Source organism: Barbus barbus, assembly GCF_936440315.1.
Source record: "Barbus barbus genome assembly, chromosome: 10".
Classification (NCBI taxonomy): Eukaryota; Metazoa; Chordata; class Actinopteri; order Cypriniformes; family Cyprinidae; genus Barbus; species Barbus barbus.
The window spans coordinates 6,648,747-6,669,168 of NC_136738.1; the positions used below are offsets into that span (position 1 = coordinate 6,648,747).

At 38.4% G+C, this 20,422-nt stretch overlaps 1 protein-coding gene across 4 annotated transcripts in view; it reads left to right on the top strand.

Annotated features, from left to right (window-relative positions):
* The window catches only part of LOC306876108 (unconventional myosin-Ib-like), a 75,508-nt gene that overhangs the window by 17,055 nt on the left and 38,031 nt on the right, over positions 1-20,422 (top strand). For all 4 annotated transcript variants that reach the window (XM_079427036.1, XM_079427033.1, XM_079427034.1 and 1 more), the window contains exons 4-5: positions 16,548-16,642; positions 18,491-18,595. In XM_079427036.1, coding sequence (XP_079283162.1) covers positions 16,548-16,642; positions 18,491-18,595 — 200 coding nt within the window. The remainder of the gene's footprint in view (positions 1-16,547; positions 16,643-18,490; positions 18,596-20,422) is intronic.

Genomic DNA, 20,422 nt, shown 5'->3' on the forward strand with positions numbered 1-20,422 from the left:
CATTTAGATGGAAAACTGAAGATTACTCTTTTGCAACAATGCTTGGAATGCAATGCGTCCTTGGTTGCATCGTAAACTTCATACAAACGCAGTTACAGCCCATCGGAACACAACAGTGTTCAAACATAAGTTGAAGCACGTCAAGGTGTGTCCACTCCTGCACTTGGTGGGCAACCGTCCTGCACAGTTTTACTGTAATCCTAATAAAATATACCAGATGCAACTAATCAGTCTTCCGGAATACTAGGCTGTGTATGAAATCACCCCCTATACATTTATATAATGCACTGTTTTAGGTGACCATTTGTAGTGGTGTCCGACATTGTAGTGGACATTATGGAGGGAACTCCAAAAATTTGCTTCAATAGTGTAACCGATGTACACTCAATGGCTAGCCACTAGAATACCCATATACTGTGATTGCTGCACTGAATGAATTTCTACATATAGCTAGTGGTGTTTCGCAGCACTTCTGGTGAGCTCATGTGAATTTGCTCACTGGTTTTTATTTGGCGCATAATATTAGTAGAGTAATGTAGGGAATAATAAATTATGGTAAAGGGGCAATTTGCGATGCAGCTCTGGAAACCTACAGGCAAGTATGTTGGCAAGTTGGAGCTAAATTTAATAGGATATTGGCCCTCCAAAAGCAGGACTAGACACACTTGTGCAGTGTGTGTTTAGGCATAAGACTTTTTCTTGTCTTTTGAGAGGCTTGGATTTAGGTCTCTTTTAATTAAGTCCTCCTTAAAGACTGTGAGTTTCTTCTTTAAGTGAGGTCTTTGTAAAAGACTCCATAATTTGATCTTCAATTCAGGCAATCTGCTTAGGCTTTTGTGTGGTACATCTTCTGTAAAATGAGACTATGACAGGGTTTGGAAGTTGTCCTTTCCTAATAATCTTTTTCCTATCCATGGCGAGGTCAGGCAAGCCTTATTGAATTTAACAGATGTTCGTTAACTTTGGGATTTATAATGGCAGTTTTGAGTGTGCCTTCTTTACATTGAGACCACGTGTGAAATGATTGTTCTTCTCAGCTACAGGGTTAAGTAAATTCGTCATCTAAACCTGCACAAACAAGCGAATTGCACTGATAGCTCAAAGTTATCACTGACTGTCATAGAGGTCAAAGGGGAATGGCCTTTTGCAAGGGCAAGTGCAGAATTGGCAGCTTGGAGGGTCATTCTGTCAGCTGAGGAACCTAATGAAATGAAAGAAACACAAGATCAAAACATCCCTTGAAGCTGATCCACTAGTCCACATTGACGCCTAAAAAAAACCAAAACATTTGCTTAGGCACCAAAGATCTGATATTCAGCGTTAAGTGTGTACTTTCTCCTCCACTTTTGTCATCAAGCTTAAACAAGACTTACACCAAGCATGAATCTGTTTGGTGGTTCGATGTTTCTAGTGGTCCAAGCCTACAAATGTATAAAAACTGATTATGTCGGTCTGGTTGGCATTTGTTTTGCGTTAAGATGGGTGCTTTAAGTAGAGCAGTAATTAAAGTAGCCAAAGTCTGCTTATTCTGCTAAGCACTCATACATGTTTCTGACTTCAAATTTTCAAGCTATCCATAGATTATACACCACCTCAACGGAGCCATGCAATGACTCCCCTTCATTAAGACTAGGTTATTATTGCTGTTTTTGATTCATATAATACTACAGTGTGTTTTTGGTTTCCATTAAAGACAGAAAGAATATAGAGTGCAGATTGCATTGAGAGCTCCTATGCCCACCTGCTTTTAAGAGGCCTGTGTCCAGACGCAATAAACCTCTTAAGTTAAATAATCAATTGTAAAGGTGTTATAACTGAGCTTTCTTAACATTTAAGAGTTTGTTGCAACTGGCAGCTGAGCTTCAGAGGTGGTCAACGCCATGGAGACAAAGTGGCTGAGACCACCATGATAGCTAATCACTACAAATGGTGGTGTGTATAAAGACACTCACCGGAGGTGACAAACTGTATGCAAATACATGTATATCCTAACGAGAACTATGTACCCTCAGATGTCTGTTATCAGGACAATCTGACAGCTCAGACAGAAGAATGCAGCAGAACTTGGAATTGTAAGATATTAGTTTGTGTTAATTCACTTCAGATTTGGGTTGGGTTATGACTTTTATAATGGAGTCTATTGTTAGCATGCTGCTAAGCTAACTGCCTTGGTACAGCATAAAAACACACAAATATTAGGTGAAGTAGTTACTCAAAACCCTAAATACTTCTGTAGATTTGGAACAGAGAACATAAATATCGCTGTAATGGCTATTCATTGTGTTCCTCTCTAATCAAACACAATTAGTGCTAATAGCCTGGAACACAGCTGCAAAATCTCACTACAGCTTCTTTGGGATGAGCAGTATCGGGTAGCAGGTGCGAGCAGGCCCACAGTACACCGAAGACCTCAGAGGAAAGAAAGGGGCCGTCCAGTCACTACATGTGCACAATGAGAGTGTTTCAAAGATGTCTGGACAGACAATGGTTGTCTAAAGTGTTTGACAAAGCTCATCCATTTAATTAAGACGGTGTGTGCGCTGTGGTTAAAGCTCAGGTAATGAATCATCAAGCCTGCTGTGGGATTTTGTCTAAATGTCTGCTCATTAAAGGAGCAGTTCATCCATAAATGAAAATCGTGTCGATGTTTATTGACCTTTGTTGTTCCAAATCCTAACAAAAGGAGAAAACACAAAGATATTTTCTTGGCCTCGCTGTAAACCATATAGTACAGTATGTGCTTCTGAGAACGCTTTCAGGCCTGAACTATAAACAGTTGTGTTTAGAGAAGCTAAAAAGCACAATCTGTTCAACACATGGGATCATGTTCTTGCATGAACCTCAGACAGAGATGTCATAAGGACCATTAAAGAGACAGTTCACCCTCTGAGAGAAAAAAAAAAGAAACCTTCCACACACAAACAACCTCATTCACAATCTGACTCCACTGAAGCACTCTTACCACACACAGATGGCCACTAAGCCAAAGACAGCAGAGCAGTGTGAAACTCAGTTGTTTGGAAGGGAGAGGTGCCACCGGGGTTCTTGAACCATGTGCGGCTGCCAGAATGAGGCGTTTCACACTTATCCTGGGTCATTTACTAAAACAACCTCAACAACAAAGTTCAAGCTCACATTTCAGCGGTCAGAGAAGATCCAATGCAGAGCATTTCCAAACAGCCTTCTGATGACATGCTCTATTTATCTCCACATGCACGTATTTGTTTTAATGACACTTCTGTGAACATTTTTGAATGACGACAAATTAATCGTATTTTGAATAAAGTAGGACTTTGTATGAGGATCACTGTTTGAATGATGCACAGAGCTGTTGCCTATGTAGTGTGTTCCAAACCTGCAGAACACATTTTAAAATGTTTCAATCCATTCCACTGAATTACACTGTTTTCCCTCAAAATTTTCATGGAAAAACAGGGGTAGGGGTTCAATTCAATTGTCCTATCGGTAAGCCCCACCCCCCCTTAGTTACTGTTGCTTCCATGGACAAACAAAAGGAGTTGGGTAATATTTGGGTAAAATACGGTGGGTAACTCAAAGTGAGCGTTTATAGATCGCAATGCAATCAGGAGAAGCCTCATGTTACAGTTGTCACGATCGCGGATGACAACATCCCGGATCAACACTGTTCATGTACCGCAGAGTACGATTAAATTAATGTACATTTAACCAATTTAATATGAAGAGGCACTGAAATGTATACCTTCGTTTATGTGTTTTTGACTGCAATTGGCTCATCTGTGTTCGAGGAGAGGGGTTTACCGATAGGTCAATTAGGCTGGATTTAGGACAGGGCCATAATTTTGCCCTGCCTTGGACAGTAGCCAGCATTCATCACATTAAACACTGACATTAAACATCATATAAGCCACGTGTGGCTTTGAAGGTCTTTTCAGTAATCTGCATGACAAAGTTGGTGGCAGGTGCTTATCCTCATGACAGTTCTGGAAGATGGGGGTCTTGGGTGGTGTTGCAGATGGGGACTTTGGTCAGTGTGTCATGGCCAGATTGAGCTGCTGCGTCTCAGGGGGAGAATTGTATTACATTGTGTGTAGTGATGTAATGGGACCTCTCAGCACTCTGCTACTGAGCAGCACCAGGGCATTGTTTGCAGAGAGAATGTACCCTGCTGATAGTGCAGCCCGGCCCACAAAATAGCAGCTCATGGGGATTCATTTTTTTTTTTTTTTTTTTGGACTTGACAATTGGAAGCCATGCAATGGACTACTAATGCATCTAGGGTGTTTCCCTGTTCGTGACCCCAAGATGCTGCACTCTCGGGAAAAGAAAAAAAAAGTCTGGGGTGGTACCATAAGGTCTTTATATGCCCCTAAATGTTTGGTCTTTATATGCCCCTAAATGTTACACATTAGTAACTTAAATGTACATATTAGTACTTAAAGTATTAGTACCCTTGGAAAGGGTACCAGTCACAGTCTTGTACCTTTTTGTGTGAAATGGACTCCAGCATCATAGCAACCCTACATAGGATAAGTGGTTTGGAAAATGGAAAGACAAATCATTTTCTTTTTTGTTTTGTTTTTTTCCCGTTATTTTTGTCTAGGAATTATTTAACACAGTGCACAATTATTTTTTTTTAAACAAATACCCCTAAACTGTAGTACTTTATTAAAGTGTTTTTGTTTTTTTGCATTATTGTACTTTGCAAAGCATTTTTTGCAGCCTCTGTGTGTTCTGAGGGATCCTTATGAAAACAACAGTAAACCTTCATGTTCCATGACCAGTGGATTATGGACTTACACTCAACACAGGAACTGAGTGAAAGCATTTGAGTCCTGCTGAAGGATTCTGAGCAGACATTTAAAAGGCCTGGAGGTCATGCAGCAATGTTCCCCTCTCCGTCTCATGGTTTTGTCTTGCTGAGCCATGGATCCTTCTTTTGGCTTGAGTTTGGGTACATGTACTTTAGCCTGACTGAATTAAGCTCCAAACACCTGGGGATTTTTTGATAGGGACAGATTTTCTCTATTCATCCATGCAGGGCACTCAGCCATCAGTCTCATCTCAGAAGCTTTTGTCTTTTAGATTTCTGTAAATATTTATTAAAGGAACCGCCTGGTCACGGTTTAAGTTTTAGTCAATTATGATTTGGAGGATGTCACAGCCTATAGGTCCCAGTTTGACATAGTTTCAGATTTGCATGCATGACCCTGCAAATGAATGGTGTTCCCAAAAATATCACTTAAACTTTTTGCCTAAAATATTGTGCCTGAAGTACAGGGTTGGAACAACATGGGGTAAATAAAAGGTGAACCAGTGTTTATCTTTGGGTGAACTAGCCAACCCTCTAATGTTTTGAAGTCCATTTTAGAATACTTTTCTTGAAAATGAATCATGTTTGGGTTGTGCCATGTGTGGCACTTTTTGGTTAAGGCGGTTTGGCCTTCATTGAGGTTGAAAACAAGCATTCAGGCTGATATTATCCAGGCACTTTAACTCCTACTTGTAGGCCAGGCCGGGTACTGTAACATTAGCCTTTACTACTGTAGTGTAGGGTGTGTCTCTTTATAGGCAGAGAAAGAGATGCACAGATTACAGGACTGATAGGCCTATATCTTTACCAATAGCAGATCCTCATCGCAAAATCCCTTTGCAGAAGAGTAAATTTGTTGAGTGCTGTATTTGTGGGAGACTTCTTTATTTGACTTGGTCTCTCACTGCCACATCTCACACACATTTGGGAAGCAGGAGGCAGGTTTCATCCAGGGTGTGGGCCAGATGTCTGCTTCTCTCATCACACCTATGCCTAAACTCCAGACTGGCACAAACTTGCTGAAACTGCTGGTTAAAAGGGTCATATAAAGAGGAATTGAGTAGATCTAATAAGAGTTTAATGCAAGTTTACCAAATTAGAGAGTTAGGAGTTCACCAAGCGTTGTTTTTGGCTTTGTGTAGCACCTACTAACTTTGCAGATTCTTCTGAAGTGTCCCAAGGTTAGAAATGAGCAACTGTAGTTTATTTTCAACATTAACAGCCATGCATTACATTTTAGATTAAAAGATTAATTTATTCAAATGCAGTTTTGCAAAGATGTAATTATTGGAGCAATTAAAACATAAGAGTAAACCGAAAGATGGCATTCAAAAGCAGTTTTTAAAATTGTTTTAAAATATTAATAAAATAAATAAATAAAGCAGGCTATCTCACCTACCAAAGCCTGACCCAACCCCCCTGTAGTTTGACAAGACAAAACCTAAAGTTATTTTCCGTTGACAGACCATATGGAGAAAAAAACATGGTGTATCTAAAAAGGTTAATTGGTGGTAAGAGGGGATGTGGTATCTGCTTTTTAAAACATATAACAGACATTAGTTGCATATGTGCATTATCACCACCAAGGTTCAAAGTGCATTAGCCTCAACAGCATTGAAAACATTTTTTGTAAATTTTATATAATATGGATAATATTTCATTTTATTAGAACGGCTGCATGACAATGCATGTGTAAAACCTACAGTACCACATTTTGTCTGCTGCAGTACAGATGTTGGCAATAAGGAAATGTTGAGCTACCTTTGCTGTTTACAGAGTCACTACAGTTGTTTGCTTTCCCACAATCCCTTTACGATTCGGGGTTTTACAGGGGGAAAAAAAGCAAAAAACATTACTTTCTCCCTACGCTGTTAAATTTAAAATTGCTTGGGTTTGTGCGGGGTACCATTTCAGTTTGTTGTCAGAACATGACGACATTATTGATCGCCCAATCAATCAAAGGCAAAGTCCTAAGACTGTGCATAAGTTGTCTTACAATCTGCCTTTGCTTTTACCCAAGACCTCACTAAGGTCACATTTTACAATCTGATAGGCAGCATTTGTATAGGACATAAAGCTTATATTCAGCACAGTTTTATAAGCTGCAAATGACTCAAGTTCATCATGTTGCTCATCCCACACATGCCTACAGGTAATATTGTATAACAAGTGTCGGCAAATAGCTTTTAACATTCACATGGATATTTAAGTGAGTGTGTCATCCTGGTTATTTGTTATCAGCAGTGGCTTTTAGCACAGAGAGAGGAACTCTGGACTTTGCGTTGGTGGACATGCTCATTGGTAGAGAGCTAAGCTTCTCTGCTCATGTAATTGTGGCCACCCACCCTCATCCTTTGCCAGTGAAACACAAAGCAAACTGCCTTTGTCCCTACAGTATTCACTGCCTACAATTCAAAGCTGTGCAAGTCCAGAAAAAAAAAAAAAGTCTGAAGCATTATGGGGCCATTGGGATGTAGTGGGGGAAAATGCTCACTTCCCAACTGGAAAGTCCCTTCTGTGGGATTGCATGAGAGTTGCATGAGGGCTTTAATATGTCCACACTGTTTGTTAAGGCTCAGGTTGTGTAATAACTTAATCGCCATCTCTACATCATCAATATGGCTCTGAATGAACATAAAATGTTTAACTTTTAGTTTGTTACTTTTTCTTATTTGTAAGTCGCTTTGGATAAAAGCGTCTGCTAAATGACTAAAAGTAAAAAGTAAAGTTTACACGTCCTTTGTTTGTCAGATAAGTCAGTTAATATAGTTAAACATCAGTTGATATTATATTTGCTATTGTCAGTTTTTAATTTGGAAAACCTTTAACTCTTAATATAATTTAGAAACGCATAAATGTTTAATTAACTTAAAGCTTGGTGTCTTTGGGAATCCTGTCCAGTATTTAAACAAAACACACAGGAATTTAACTGTGTGCAGTTTCCTTAGCAACAAATGTCCACTTTTTCAATGTAAAAAAAAATAATATAAAATTACAGCATAATTCGTTGACTAATCAGACTGAAGTATTCCAGACAGTCATGTAGTAATTGTCTGTTCACTACAACATATCCATGAAAGCTGAATATGATTGCTTAACTGCTTTCCAAATATTAAAGTAGCATGATGTGTGGATTTATGATCTGTAATGGATTTATGATCTGTAATGGTCACATGTTGAAAACTATAGTATGTCATGAACTTGGCCTCAGCCAGTGTTTGCATTTCTCATTGTTTATATTCCTGCTTTGACTTTCCTTGGTTTCTCAGGGTTTCAGCAGTGACTTCACAACTTATTTAAACACTTGACTTTCACTCATGGTATCAGACAAACTCTTGCATTTGAAAGAATCTATCTAGCCATGTTTAATTGCTAGTTGTTATAATTATTTAATGAACCCTTCTCTAAAACATTACTGTTCAGTTTTACCTTACCAACTGTTGCCGTCTGCCATGTCACTGTGAAGAGCATGCTTTATTCACATTTTGTTTGTGTAATAATCTAACAGTTTCTTCAAAGAAACCTTGGCTTTCTTCATAAGAATAATGTCAACTTTGAAAACATTTCATTAAATCATGCTGTTCTATGTTCTATGAAGTTAGCAGAAGCAAGCAACCTTTGAGGTAGTCAGCCATGCTATACTGTTAAGTTATGACCATTATATAATCACCATATTGCACCCCATATTTATATTTATTTTGGCTCTCCAAATGTGAAGGTGACCCCTCTCCCAGCATGTTCACAATCCCTCTCCCTTATTTCCTGCCACGGGGTTGGATAAATGAGCTTTGGCTCGTGTAGAACGGCCTCCCCTTGGCCACAGCTAAATTGTGCCACAATAGCATGATTTGTCATTTCGTGGAGACCGCTTCCCTCCCTGACAGCTCTTCATCCATTGAGGGTCACATTTAGGTCACGTTCCCCCCATTGAGACATGTCAAGTCATGTGTTTTATGTGGCATGTGCTCTCTATATTGGTGAATGCCATTTCTAGTTTGGATTGTGGTTAGCTTTGAATATTGGAAAGCCATATTCTCTCCCTGAGGAGTGAGGGTGAATGAATGAGAGAGGATGTGCTCTCTGTAGGGCATCAGGACACCAGAACACATGAAGGTTTGTGCTAGACCTCTAAAACACTGTTGTTTTGAATGGAATAGATTTTAGTTCATCCGTTTTCCTGTGCATTGCCAAAAGCTTTCTTATAACTGCATAGACAGCATATTAAGGTATCATAATAGGCTATTCCAAAATATATCTAAAGTAACTTGCATTGGCCAAAATCCAAGGTAGAATCATGTGCGTCTTTTACGGAGAACACAATCCCAGAATGCATTGTGAGCTCTAAAAAAAAATTCACAGAAGTCTGCAGATAAACAAAATAAATATCAATTATACTTATTTACTTCATTTTGAACGCATTGGTGGGGGAAATCCATTATATTTGAACTGCACAGGTAACTAGACATGCATTTGATTTCAATACCTTCTGCTATTAGCATGTTGCTAAGCTAAATTCCATTGAGTTGGTATAAAATAAATCCAGCCAGCCTATTTTATAAATGCATGTTATAGATCTTTCTTTAAATAATTCATTTGTACATATGACCGTAACATTTAATCAAAATGTCACGTACATCACAATACAGGGGAAAAAGTCTGTCACTTCTTTAATTTCATCATGACTTCAATAAGTGTACTAAGTGTTGTTGTTATTATTATTATTATTATTATTATTATTATTATTATTTGTTTTTTTTTGTTTTTTTTCTTACATTTTGGTATTGTCATTCAACTAGTGTAAGTAAATTGTAATTAGCATTTTTTTCCTTTGTCTGCCATCTTGGATTGATTTTCTTTAGCTACATCTAAAACCAAACTCTGAGTGAATAAATAAATAAATTTGCTTATTACATTTGTCCTATTGTCAATGTCATGTGACTTAAGACCTCAGATGCTCTGTTGCTGTCATTCATAACTTATCTTGGCCTCATTGGATAGAAGTATCCATCAGATGTGCACTTCAGATTCTCGGTGAAAGGAGTACGTCTTCCGGATACTTTTCACCTACCCTTTTATGAATACTTGATGAATATTTCAGACATGCTATTTTTTTTTTTACTACCATACAGTAGGAAAGTATGCAAATTTGGATGCAGTGTTTATTTTCCACTGGATTTTCCATCTACCCGAAGGATGCATGCAATGCTGGCTATGTCAGTCTCTATAGGTCTCCTCAAAGGACAGATTTGGGACATGTGACAGAACATACAGAGCACAGACATTAGGAAAGCTGAGTCAGTGCAGACAGAGGGAAGCAGTAAAGTCATCCGGTTTTGGGTGACTAAAAACAGACCAACTCCCGTGTTCTACTTCCTGAGGGTGTGAAGGGGCCAATGGAAGGGGGATCCCAACTATAGGCCTCTCACTCTCTATTGTTTAAACAATTGTAAAAAAACAACACGTGCAAGTACCCTTGTTAAAACACTCCGCAAATTAAAGATAAAAGGTTTTTTTATAACCCATGGAATCTTCTTCCTGAAAAATTAGATGTTTCAGAAGAGTCTGAGTTGTCCGTTGAGTTAATTTTATTCAGTGAATGTCCTTTGATCATACTCCTAATATTTCTGACTGTTTTCAATTTAGGTTTGGTTGGAAAAGGTTTGCTGGCAAATGCGCTTAAGGCCTGTTCACACCAAAGACAATAACTGTAAAGATAACGATATTAGCGTGCACACCAGCAAACGATATCGTCTGTTTATTCTAAGCACATGCTCGTCTGCCGCTTTAAATTCTTGAGCTCCTTGTAGCAGGATTGATTCTGATTGTATGTCAGTGTTTCGTTCATCAGCTGGAAAAAGTAGTTCTGAAAGGGATTCCAATGATATCGTTTCTCTGTGCCTTTATCGTTATAGTTGTGGTGTGGACTCTGCTATTCTTTAATATTGAGAATGATTTTTAGAACTATATATTTATCGTTATCTTTATAGTTATCTTCCTTTGTGTGAACTGGGCTTTATACTGAACTTTTAAGAATCACATTGTCTTATTTCACAGCTTCCAAATGGAAAAGCATCACATCCGGTGGCTGTTTACTCCTGCAGGCTCTGCAATAGCTTCTCCATGTGCATGTAAATCCAGACACACCAAAGTCTATAAGTCAAAAGCATTGTGCGAGAAGCAGCTGAGGTGTTTGTGGCCACCTGGTTGAATGCACTTGTTTTTCAGCCTTCTCCAGAGCTTCCGTGGTCCATTGTTTGTTTCAGCGGAGTCCGTGATCACTCCACCACAAGCAGGAAAACATTACTTCCACTGTGGCTCATTCAGAAACACATACGGATATCCTATCCCAGTGTAGCGAGGTGTCCAGCCTGCTGAGGCATGATTCATTATTTGGCTACTGTGTATTTTGTCCTGCCTCCAGCTCTGTACATTAACAGCATTGATGCTGGTTGTATTTTGGGTGTTCCTGGCCTTGTGATTTTAGTTTTCCCTATTAAACAGGACTATCGGTGGTAGCAACATACTATTTTTTGCCATGTGCCTCATGTTGCGGCTTTGGGCCTTACCACGGCCTTAAAGCAAGCTGAAATTACAGTTCAATCTCCTGTAGGCCGTGTGCTAAAGGACATCCCTCCTCCATTCATCAAGAAGCTTCCTGGTCATATGTGGCTCTTCAGGCCAACAGCTCATGGACTCCCTACTTTGATGTTCCCATTGGTTCTTTATGATTTCATCTCACAAAATCTTATATTACTCAGTGACATTTGTATACTGTAGAAATGACTCCCTCTTATAGGGTAGACTTGGCAAACTGATCCCTCTGTCCTATCCTTGTGACAATTGCACCGAGCAGATGTTCTCACTTTACTCTCAATTTCCTCTCCCTACACATGGTGTGGCTCCAGGCGGGGCATGAAGACGAACATCTAATGATTCCCTGGCCTTTTAGTGCAAACCAAAGCTCAGTTTTAGCTCAAAGTTGGATCGGGACAAATACCACACACGCGTCTCCTCCCTTTTGTCATTGGGCGAGTTCTTGTCTTTTTTGTTGCTCTGCTTGCAGAGGTCTAAGCATCCATTCATATTTAAGCTATTCATTTTCATGTGAACCCTTCGCTAGATCAACACACAAAAAAAAGGTTTTGCAATGCATGCTGGGACTGCCTGAAGCATCACGATGGTTTAGATTTGCCACTTTGGCAAATTTCCTTCAGTGGGACCCCTCCCATAGACTGCTGTCAGAGTTTGGATAATTGTATTATGCCTCTCTTTTGTTTGGGTCATGTCGAGCGGTTTTGCCACCTCACAAAGCTCAAACATCTGCTATCTAGGACGTGCACGTTTCTGTGTTGATGTAATGCTGCATGCCCTCTCTGGCTCTCCTACTCTTCTCTTTTCCTCAAGTCTCTCCCTGGTCTCCTCCCAGACCCCAAACCTCCATCAGATGGACTCTATATATTTTGGGTTTCGCTCTCAGTGCAATTTTTGGTGCGTCAGTCTGTTCCATTCAAGATTTTGTTTGGAGTGTTAATAGCAATACTTATGGGTTAGTATATTATCTTTGTAATATTAAAATAAAATAAAGACTCTGTTCCCAATCTAGTGAGCTGCTTTGACAGCAAGAAAATTGACTGAATTTTATTCATTTTCAATGAGAGTATAATATTTATTTAGAGTGAAAGCAGCTGTTAAGAGTCCTGTACACAGTTTTTGCAAATTAGAAGTGACATGTGCCAGCTACCAATAGGAGTTTGTCTGATACAGCTGGTTGTTGCAGTTGAGTAAAAACAGTTTCAAGATTCAACATTTTTATTTGTCACATACACAATTATACAGAGTATAACCAGCAGTGAAATGTAGGTCAGGTCTGCTCCAAGGACAGTGCAATTATATAAATACAAATATTAAGAAAAAGAAAAGTAGAAAAAAATAAAAGAATAAAATAAAGGACAAAAAATATAAATATAAATGTGCAGGTCAGTATGTTGTTGACTTAAATAGTAATATAACAGGAATGTGCAAAAAAATGTGTGTAAAAGTTTTTAAATAGCAGCAATATGAGGTAGAGAAAAATTATGAATAGCTTGTGATTATTTACATGCAGTCAAGTGATGTTATGACACAGAGTTAGAGTTTAGGAGCCTGATGGCCTGGGGGAAGAAGCTCCTCCTAAGTCTCTCAGTTTTTGCCATCAGGCTATGGAAGCGCTTACCAGATGGAAGCAAAGTGAATAGACAGTTACCAGGGTGATTAGAGTCCTTGATGATTTTGACAGCTCTATTTTTGCAGCGTTTGAGGTAGATGTCCTGCAGAGAGGGGAGAGCAGACCCTGAGATGCTCTCAGCTAAGCGCACAACTCTCTATAGTGCTTTGCAGTCCTGATTGGAGCTGTTTCCATACCACACTGAGATGCACTGAGTCAATACACTTTCTATGGTCCCTGAATAGAAAGTTTTCAGGATTGCTGGTGAGACCCTGAATTTCCTCAGCTGTCGCAGATGGTACAGTCTTTGCCTGGCTTTCTTAACCTGTGTTTGGATGCGTGTAGTCCAAGTCAGGTTCTCGAAGATGTTTACACCGAGGTACTTGAAGCTACTCACCCTCTCCACAGGGGTCCCACTGATCATAAGAGGAGTGTAGGGCTGCTGCTGTCTCTTCCTAAAGTCCATGATCAGCTCTTTAGTTTTGCTCACATTCAGAGAGAGACAGTTGTCCTGGCACCATGATGTGAGTCTCTTTACCTCATCCAGGTATGCGGTCTCATCGTTGTTGGAGATGAGGCCCAGAACCACAGTATCATCAGCGAATTTGATAATAGATGTGGAGCTGTGAGAGGACACGCAGTCATGCGTGTAGAGAGAGTAGAGCAGGAGACTCAGGACACAGCCCTGTGGGGCTCCTATGTTCAGAGTGATGGAGTTTGAGGTGAACTGGCCAACTTTCACCACTTGAGGTCTGCCGGTGAGGAAGTCTTGAAACCAGTCACAGAGTGAGGATTTTAGGCCGAGGTCTGTGAGTTTAGAAGCCAGCTTGATGGGGACTATAGTGTTGAAAGCTGAGCTATAGTCAATGAATAGCAGCCTTACATAATTCCCATTGTTGCTGTCCAAGTGTGTTTCCGAAGGCACAGATGGTACTCAGTCCCTGCCACATCCGTCGAGAGTCATTGAGCTTTTTTACTTTGTTACTGATTTGAAACACTCTACATAGGCAGCTTTGTGTGCCATACAAGTATCCCTATTTATACAAACCTCAGAGGAAACTCATCAGCTAACAATGCAGCTAACAATGCAGTTCTCCAAGCATAAAAATAAACTTGTGTATAATAATTGATAGAACTATTTTTAACCTGTACTTTTGAGTTTTTCCTCCATATTAAATGGATGTTTTTTTCATTGAGTTTTGTTGTAGTGCCTTCTGATTACCTACTGCAAAGGACACATGCCATTCCACTTTAAGGTGTGGTCACTTTTATGCTTGTACACCATCTCAATAGGGAGCCTCATGGTCTGGAATTTTGTGAGTAGAAAGGTTTGCCAAAATGGATATAGTTTATCAGATCCGATTCAAATTTGTTAAACTTTTAAAATGCATTACATTGACCAATGTAAAGCTGCTTAGCTTGGAAGTGGCATTAAAATAAGCGATGCTTCATACATCGCTATACTATTGATAATGGACAATGGACTTTCCTTTGGCAGTTTTTTTCAATGTGACCACACCTTTAGGATTTAACCAAAAGGCAGCATTTTAGAATGCAGCATAATCATCTACACACTTTTGGAACAGCCTACAATGTCTTAAAATGCTTTCTACGTAGGCAGCTTGCAAGATTTTGGAGCCAATACGGTCTTTCATTTGTGCTATTTACCCATTTCGTAAGCTGAAAAAGTCCTGGCATGCCTTTGACCCATTTTAGAGTTTAAGTATCCAAATGTGTGCATGCCACATCAGAGATGGCTTTTGTCATGGTCATTAAGAACATGCAATCAATAAAGTATTACAGTAATTCAATTCAACCTTGGATCTGCTTATTGTTCTGGAGATTTTGTTTTGCCATACACATGTATACCACTAGCTCGCTGTAAACCTGATGAATCCAGGCTTTTATACATCTTAGAGGAGGGGAACTACATGCAACATTTCCCTCACAATCAGACCTATTATTAGTGGTGGTTTTGGAAAAATTCCTCAGTAATGATTGTAGAAAAGTACAGACTGTGAGGAAACTGGGAGGTGGAATAAAATGGGTTGAAATTAGCACTGTTTTTAGGCAGTGTGTAGTCCAATTTATTTAGAGCTGATCACTCGCCCTGGAAGAGTGTCAGTCAATACAGCAACATTTACTGACACAGCCTACAATCTGCCCTACAAACATGAAGTGAGACTGCTGCTCTTTTTTTTTTTTCCCTCAAATGAATCATTTACAATTACATCATTGTTACAGTGCCCCACTGGGTTATAGAATCATATGACCCACTTTTCTTTTGTTTACTGTCCTGGAATTTGTGGAGAATGAATCTAATTACTTTTTTCATTCAGAAGCTATATCCTGTTTGTTTTCTATCAAGAATCAAAACACAAATGTAATGGTCCCCAGTATAGACTCTTAACTCTGAGGAATTTCTTCTGTCGACAACTGATACCTCCATCAATAAATTAATTTGCTGCAAAGCAGAATGATTCAACTGACTATGTGCTGGTGGGGTGTGACTCTAATATGGATCTTAGGTTTGTTATGAAAGTTCTGCACTGTAAGGAAAAACAATGGTACATTCAACTATATGCTCATGCATGGTTAAACCTAACCTTTTTAAGTCTGTTTTAATCTTGTGCATGTGAATTAGTAGTGATATTAATATTAAGACACCTCAAAGTTTAATTGTATGAACATTTTCGTTTACTTGTGTTTGAATAGCAAGTTTGGGACTGTGCTGGGTCAAAAAAATCTGTGTCCTAAAGCAATACCAGTGGAGGAAACGTGTTTTTATATTTATATACACTATATTGCCAAAAGTATTGGTCACCCCCTTCTAATGAACAGGTTTGACTACCTTAGTAATTTCCATGAGTACAATGTTTAATGTTTAAGCATATAATGATATTCTAGGGAATTGCGTGCTTCTAATTTTATAGCAACAGTTTGGACAGGACCCTTTTCTAGTCTAACATGACAGTGCCTCTGTGTATAAGGCACGGTTCAAAAAGACATGATTGATTCAGTCAGTGTGGAAGAACTTGACTGGTCTGCAGAAAGCCAAGTCCCGATCCCAGCTGAACACCTCTGGTGTGACTTTATATGCAGACCTTGAGCCAAAAACTCATCACCAAACACCAATGACTTGTATATAAATAGAAATAGAAAAGGGTCCTGTCCAAACTGTTGCTATAAAATTAGAAGCGTGCAATTCCGTAGAATATCATTATATGCTTAAACATTAAATACTGTACTTATGGAAATGACTAAAGTAGTCAAACCTGTTCATTAGAAGGGGGTGACCCAATACTTTTGGCTATAGATAGATAGATAGATAGATAGATAGATATTAATTTAGCAATACAATATGAACGCTAAGTATAATTTACTTATTTTTTGATGCAAGTACATAGTCGTTAAGGCCACTTAATATAAAGTGGGACCCAGTTTTTAGACCCAAGGACTAGATGGTTGAAGTAAGTTGCTCATACAGATGCAGTGAAGCTTTGCTTTGTTAAACTTTTAAAACCTGAATACGCTCTCTCTCTCTCTTCTCAGTTATGCTCTGGCAGATGAGGCCTACCGGTCCCTGCGGGATCAAGATAAAGACCAGTGCATTCTCATCACTGGAGAGAGTGGGGCAGGAAAGACAGGTAAGACCACTTAAAAATACTTAAACACGAGTCAAGCTAATCAGTAACTAATTAACATTAGTGATGCTTCAACTTTGATAATTTTTCGGTATTGTGACACTAGCTGCTTTCTCGATGGTGAAACAGTTTTTGTAACTTATTTCTCATTCTCTTGCACTCATTAATTTTATCCACTCATTCCTCCAATTAATATCTTTAACAATGTTGTTAACGAATGCTTCGCCGATGATGCTGAATTGCTCCGGTTACATTCTACAGTAGTTCTGCTGCATTATGGTATGGTATGGCAGTATGTCATAGACTCTGAATAGACTGACTTTGGTGTGGTTATGCAAGTTGGATCAATCTGCAATCTAAAGTAAAGATTTAGATTAAATTAGTTTTGCGGACTAACATACCTCTTTAAAGTGTGCTGTCAATCTGTATTGGAGCTTTTTCAAAAATGCATTTAGATTCTTCATGTGTCAAGCTGTTCATCTGCTGTTGGGACTCAGAAAAATCCACAATTGGGGAACAGGTGCTGTGTTTCTGATAATGTATGAGCCGATCATTACTGTATTCAGTATTTGCATTCAGCTCACATCCAGTGTTTACATATGGATATGGATCTCATATTCTCCCTTTTGAGACCCATTCCTTTGTGTTTTAATAGCAAATTGCTAATTGTTTAGAAAATTGCTCATCTAACAAGCAAGTATAATATTGTGATTTTCTGACTGAAAATTTGTTCAAGTTTGTTCATGTCAGCTCAGCTCTGTTATGTTCTTTTGGAAGAAGCCGTTTTATTACTTTACGAATGCTGAAGTTTAACCACAGCCATTTAGCAGTACAAAAGTGGACTCCTCTTGGTTTAAAATGGGCATCTTACTGTGCCAACCATTCAAATCCAGGACATCCAACAGTCAAGGCAATGAGATAAATGGGGATTGTGGTAATCCACACATTGCAGACTACAGAGCAAGGGCTGATGAAAATCATGGACTGTTAGTCAAGGTCACTGTGTTAATTTCAAAATGCTCTTCTGCACTAATGAAAATCTAACCTAGCTCAGCAATAAATTAAATTGTGATCTCTTATTCAGTGTTCAGGTCATATGCTTAAAGCTATATGAAATGGAGTTATAGCATTATTTTCTATCTGCTTGATTATTGCTCTGCCATCGCTTCATGTATAAGGTTTGATCAAAATGTTTCATAATTCGCAGTCCTGTGAATTGAGCAGAATCCAAAAATAGCCATAAATCTCTAAAACATAAGTGGGCGTCCTTCCCTTCAGAAAACATTTCATATCTGCACTTCTGTGCAGTCACTGCTCTCATAGGTCCAGACATGGGAAAGTCATTAAGCGTCAAACAAGATAAATCTTGTTCGTGCCAAGTAGATTAAAATCATTCCATGTAAAAACTAAAACACAGTTTGAACAGTAATAAAAAATAATAACGATAATCACTAGTTTAACATAATTAGGGCAGGCTTTTACACTATTCCACTTATTATTTATTTATTTATTTATTTACTAAATTAACTAAAAGAAGAAAGTTTAAAAATCGTTTTATTACTATTTTTTTCTTCACTACAAGTTATATTTGCCAAACTGGACATTGATACACAGGCTTTCCCCTATATTTGAGTTGTTCTGTCATCTCTTCATAATTAATAGTATCAGCTCTTTAAACAGCTGATCTCATAGTTGGCTTTGGAAGAATGAGGGAGTTTGGGTTTTCATGTGAGGTGGGAAAGGCGTTTGCTCCCTGAAGGATGGGCAGAGTTGATGTAAAGGGGATTTTTGGGGTGAGGTCTCATCTAGAAGATGACCCCTGACCTCATTCTTCTGTGGTCTGTTTTTCAGAGGCTAGTAAGTTTGTGATGTCATATGTGGCGGCAGTGTGTGGGAAGGGCCAGGAGGTGAACAAAGTGAAGGAGCAGCTGCTTCAGTCCAATCCCGTGCTTGAGGGTGAGTCTTCCACATCTTCTGTTTTTTCCAATTACTTTGTCTATATGTCATTTCACACGTTTAATACATCAGGTCCCCTGTCTTGCCTTAAAACTGATGTGACATCCGATGTACCTGGAGGTCAATTAATAGAAAATTGGGTGGCAGATCATTTCACATTCTTTAAGGCACGTTTGGAAGCAGATGATTCGAGACCTACATCGTATGTGTGTTCCCGTAATCTTGCCCCACTTTCAGTTAAAGGGCCAAAAGCTTCTTGGTCCCTGTTGGCAATCACACAGTTGTGTTTTTATGTGGGGCCATGAGCAGGAAATGCCCATAAGCGATGAGATGGAGTAGGAATGCCCAGTGCTTCTTGGCAGCAGGACTCAGAGCAGAGTGAAATCCCACATCTGTGAGAGTTTAGCTGCTGGAAGTAATGAGCCCCATACTGGGGGTCCTGCACATTTCCTGCTGGATGTTTCTCTACCATAAACTCTCTGTATATATGCAGCTCATATATGGGGAGATTTGAGTTCATAAGGAAAATATGAAAATTTGGTATATTTAATGTTGTAATAATTAATAATAAAGATTCTTTATTGCCGTTTTTGGTTCCATGAAGAACCTTTAATAAACTTTCTGCACAGAAGGTTCTTTATAATGGAAAAGGGTTCTTTAGAATTTAATACAATATATGTATATGTTAATCCTCACTCTAAGAAAAAAAGATATATGGTTCTTTTTAAGCACTCTTCACTTAAAGATTCTTTGGGGAACCAAAATCGGTATTTCTATGGCATCATGAGAAACCCCATTGCTGTGAAACTGTGAAAACCCCATTATAAAACCTTTATTTTTAAGTACGGTTAATGGTAATTTCAGTAGAAGCTTGTTCAAACAAAAAACACAGAAACAAAAAGTGTTTCACTGGAGAACAAAATGGGATCTGAAAAAAAATGTCTGTCGAACTAAATATGGCTTTTTTGTATGCAGATTTCCCATGCATGATCATTGAAAACTTCCGGGAAATTTTTAAATTCCCTGAAGAAAATCATGAAAATTCCCTGAAAAAAAAATAAAATAATGACAATTAACAAATCCTAAAAAGGTTACAGACTATACAATAGTTTCTATACCAATGAGATTTATAATAGAACTTATAATTAGAACTTTTATATAATTAGAACTTATTAATAGTTAGTTGTTAAGTTTCGGTATGAGGTCATGTTAAGGGATCTAAAATATAGTCATGCAGAATAAGGCACTAATATGTGCTTTATAAGTACTAATAAACAGCCAATATGCTAGTGCTAATAAGCAACTAGTTAATAGTGAGAATTAGTCCTTAAAATAAAGTGGAAGGTTGGATTGTGGGATACATTATTCTGTTTTTTTTTGTTTTTTTTTTATACTGCAAATGTATTAGGTCATCTGGATATTTCATGCATGCAGAACATTTGCCTTATGAACGCAGTATTATATACCATGTATTAGAGTAATATTTTTTTTGGAATGTATAGCCTTTGTTTGAAAACAAACATATGTTCTGAAAGCACATTGAAATATTAATTTGTTTTGTCATCTTGTAGCTCAAACAGTCAAGCATGGCACTAGCAATGCCAAGGTCATGGGTTCAGCTGATAAAATGTAAACCTTAAATGCAAATTAAACTGCTTAGGATAAATTTATCTACCAAATCTATAAATGTAAATTTCATTCAGTGTCCATCCGAGTTAACTAAGATACTCGTTAATGTTTCAAATGGATGCATTATTGAAGGACATATGGATTTTTTTTTTATTTAAATTTTAGGCCATCTAAGTATCTTAGGCACCATGAATATGA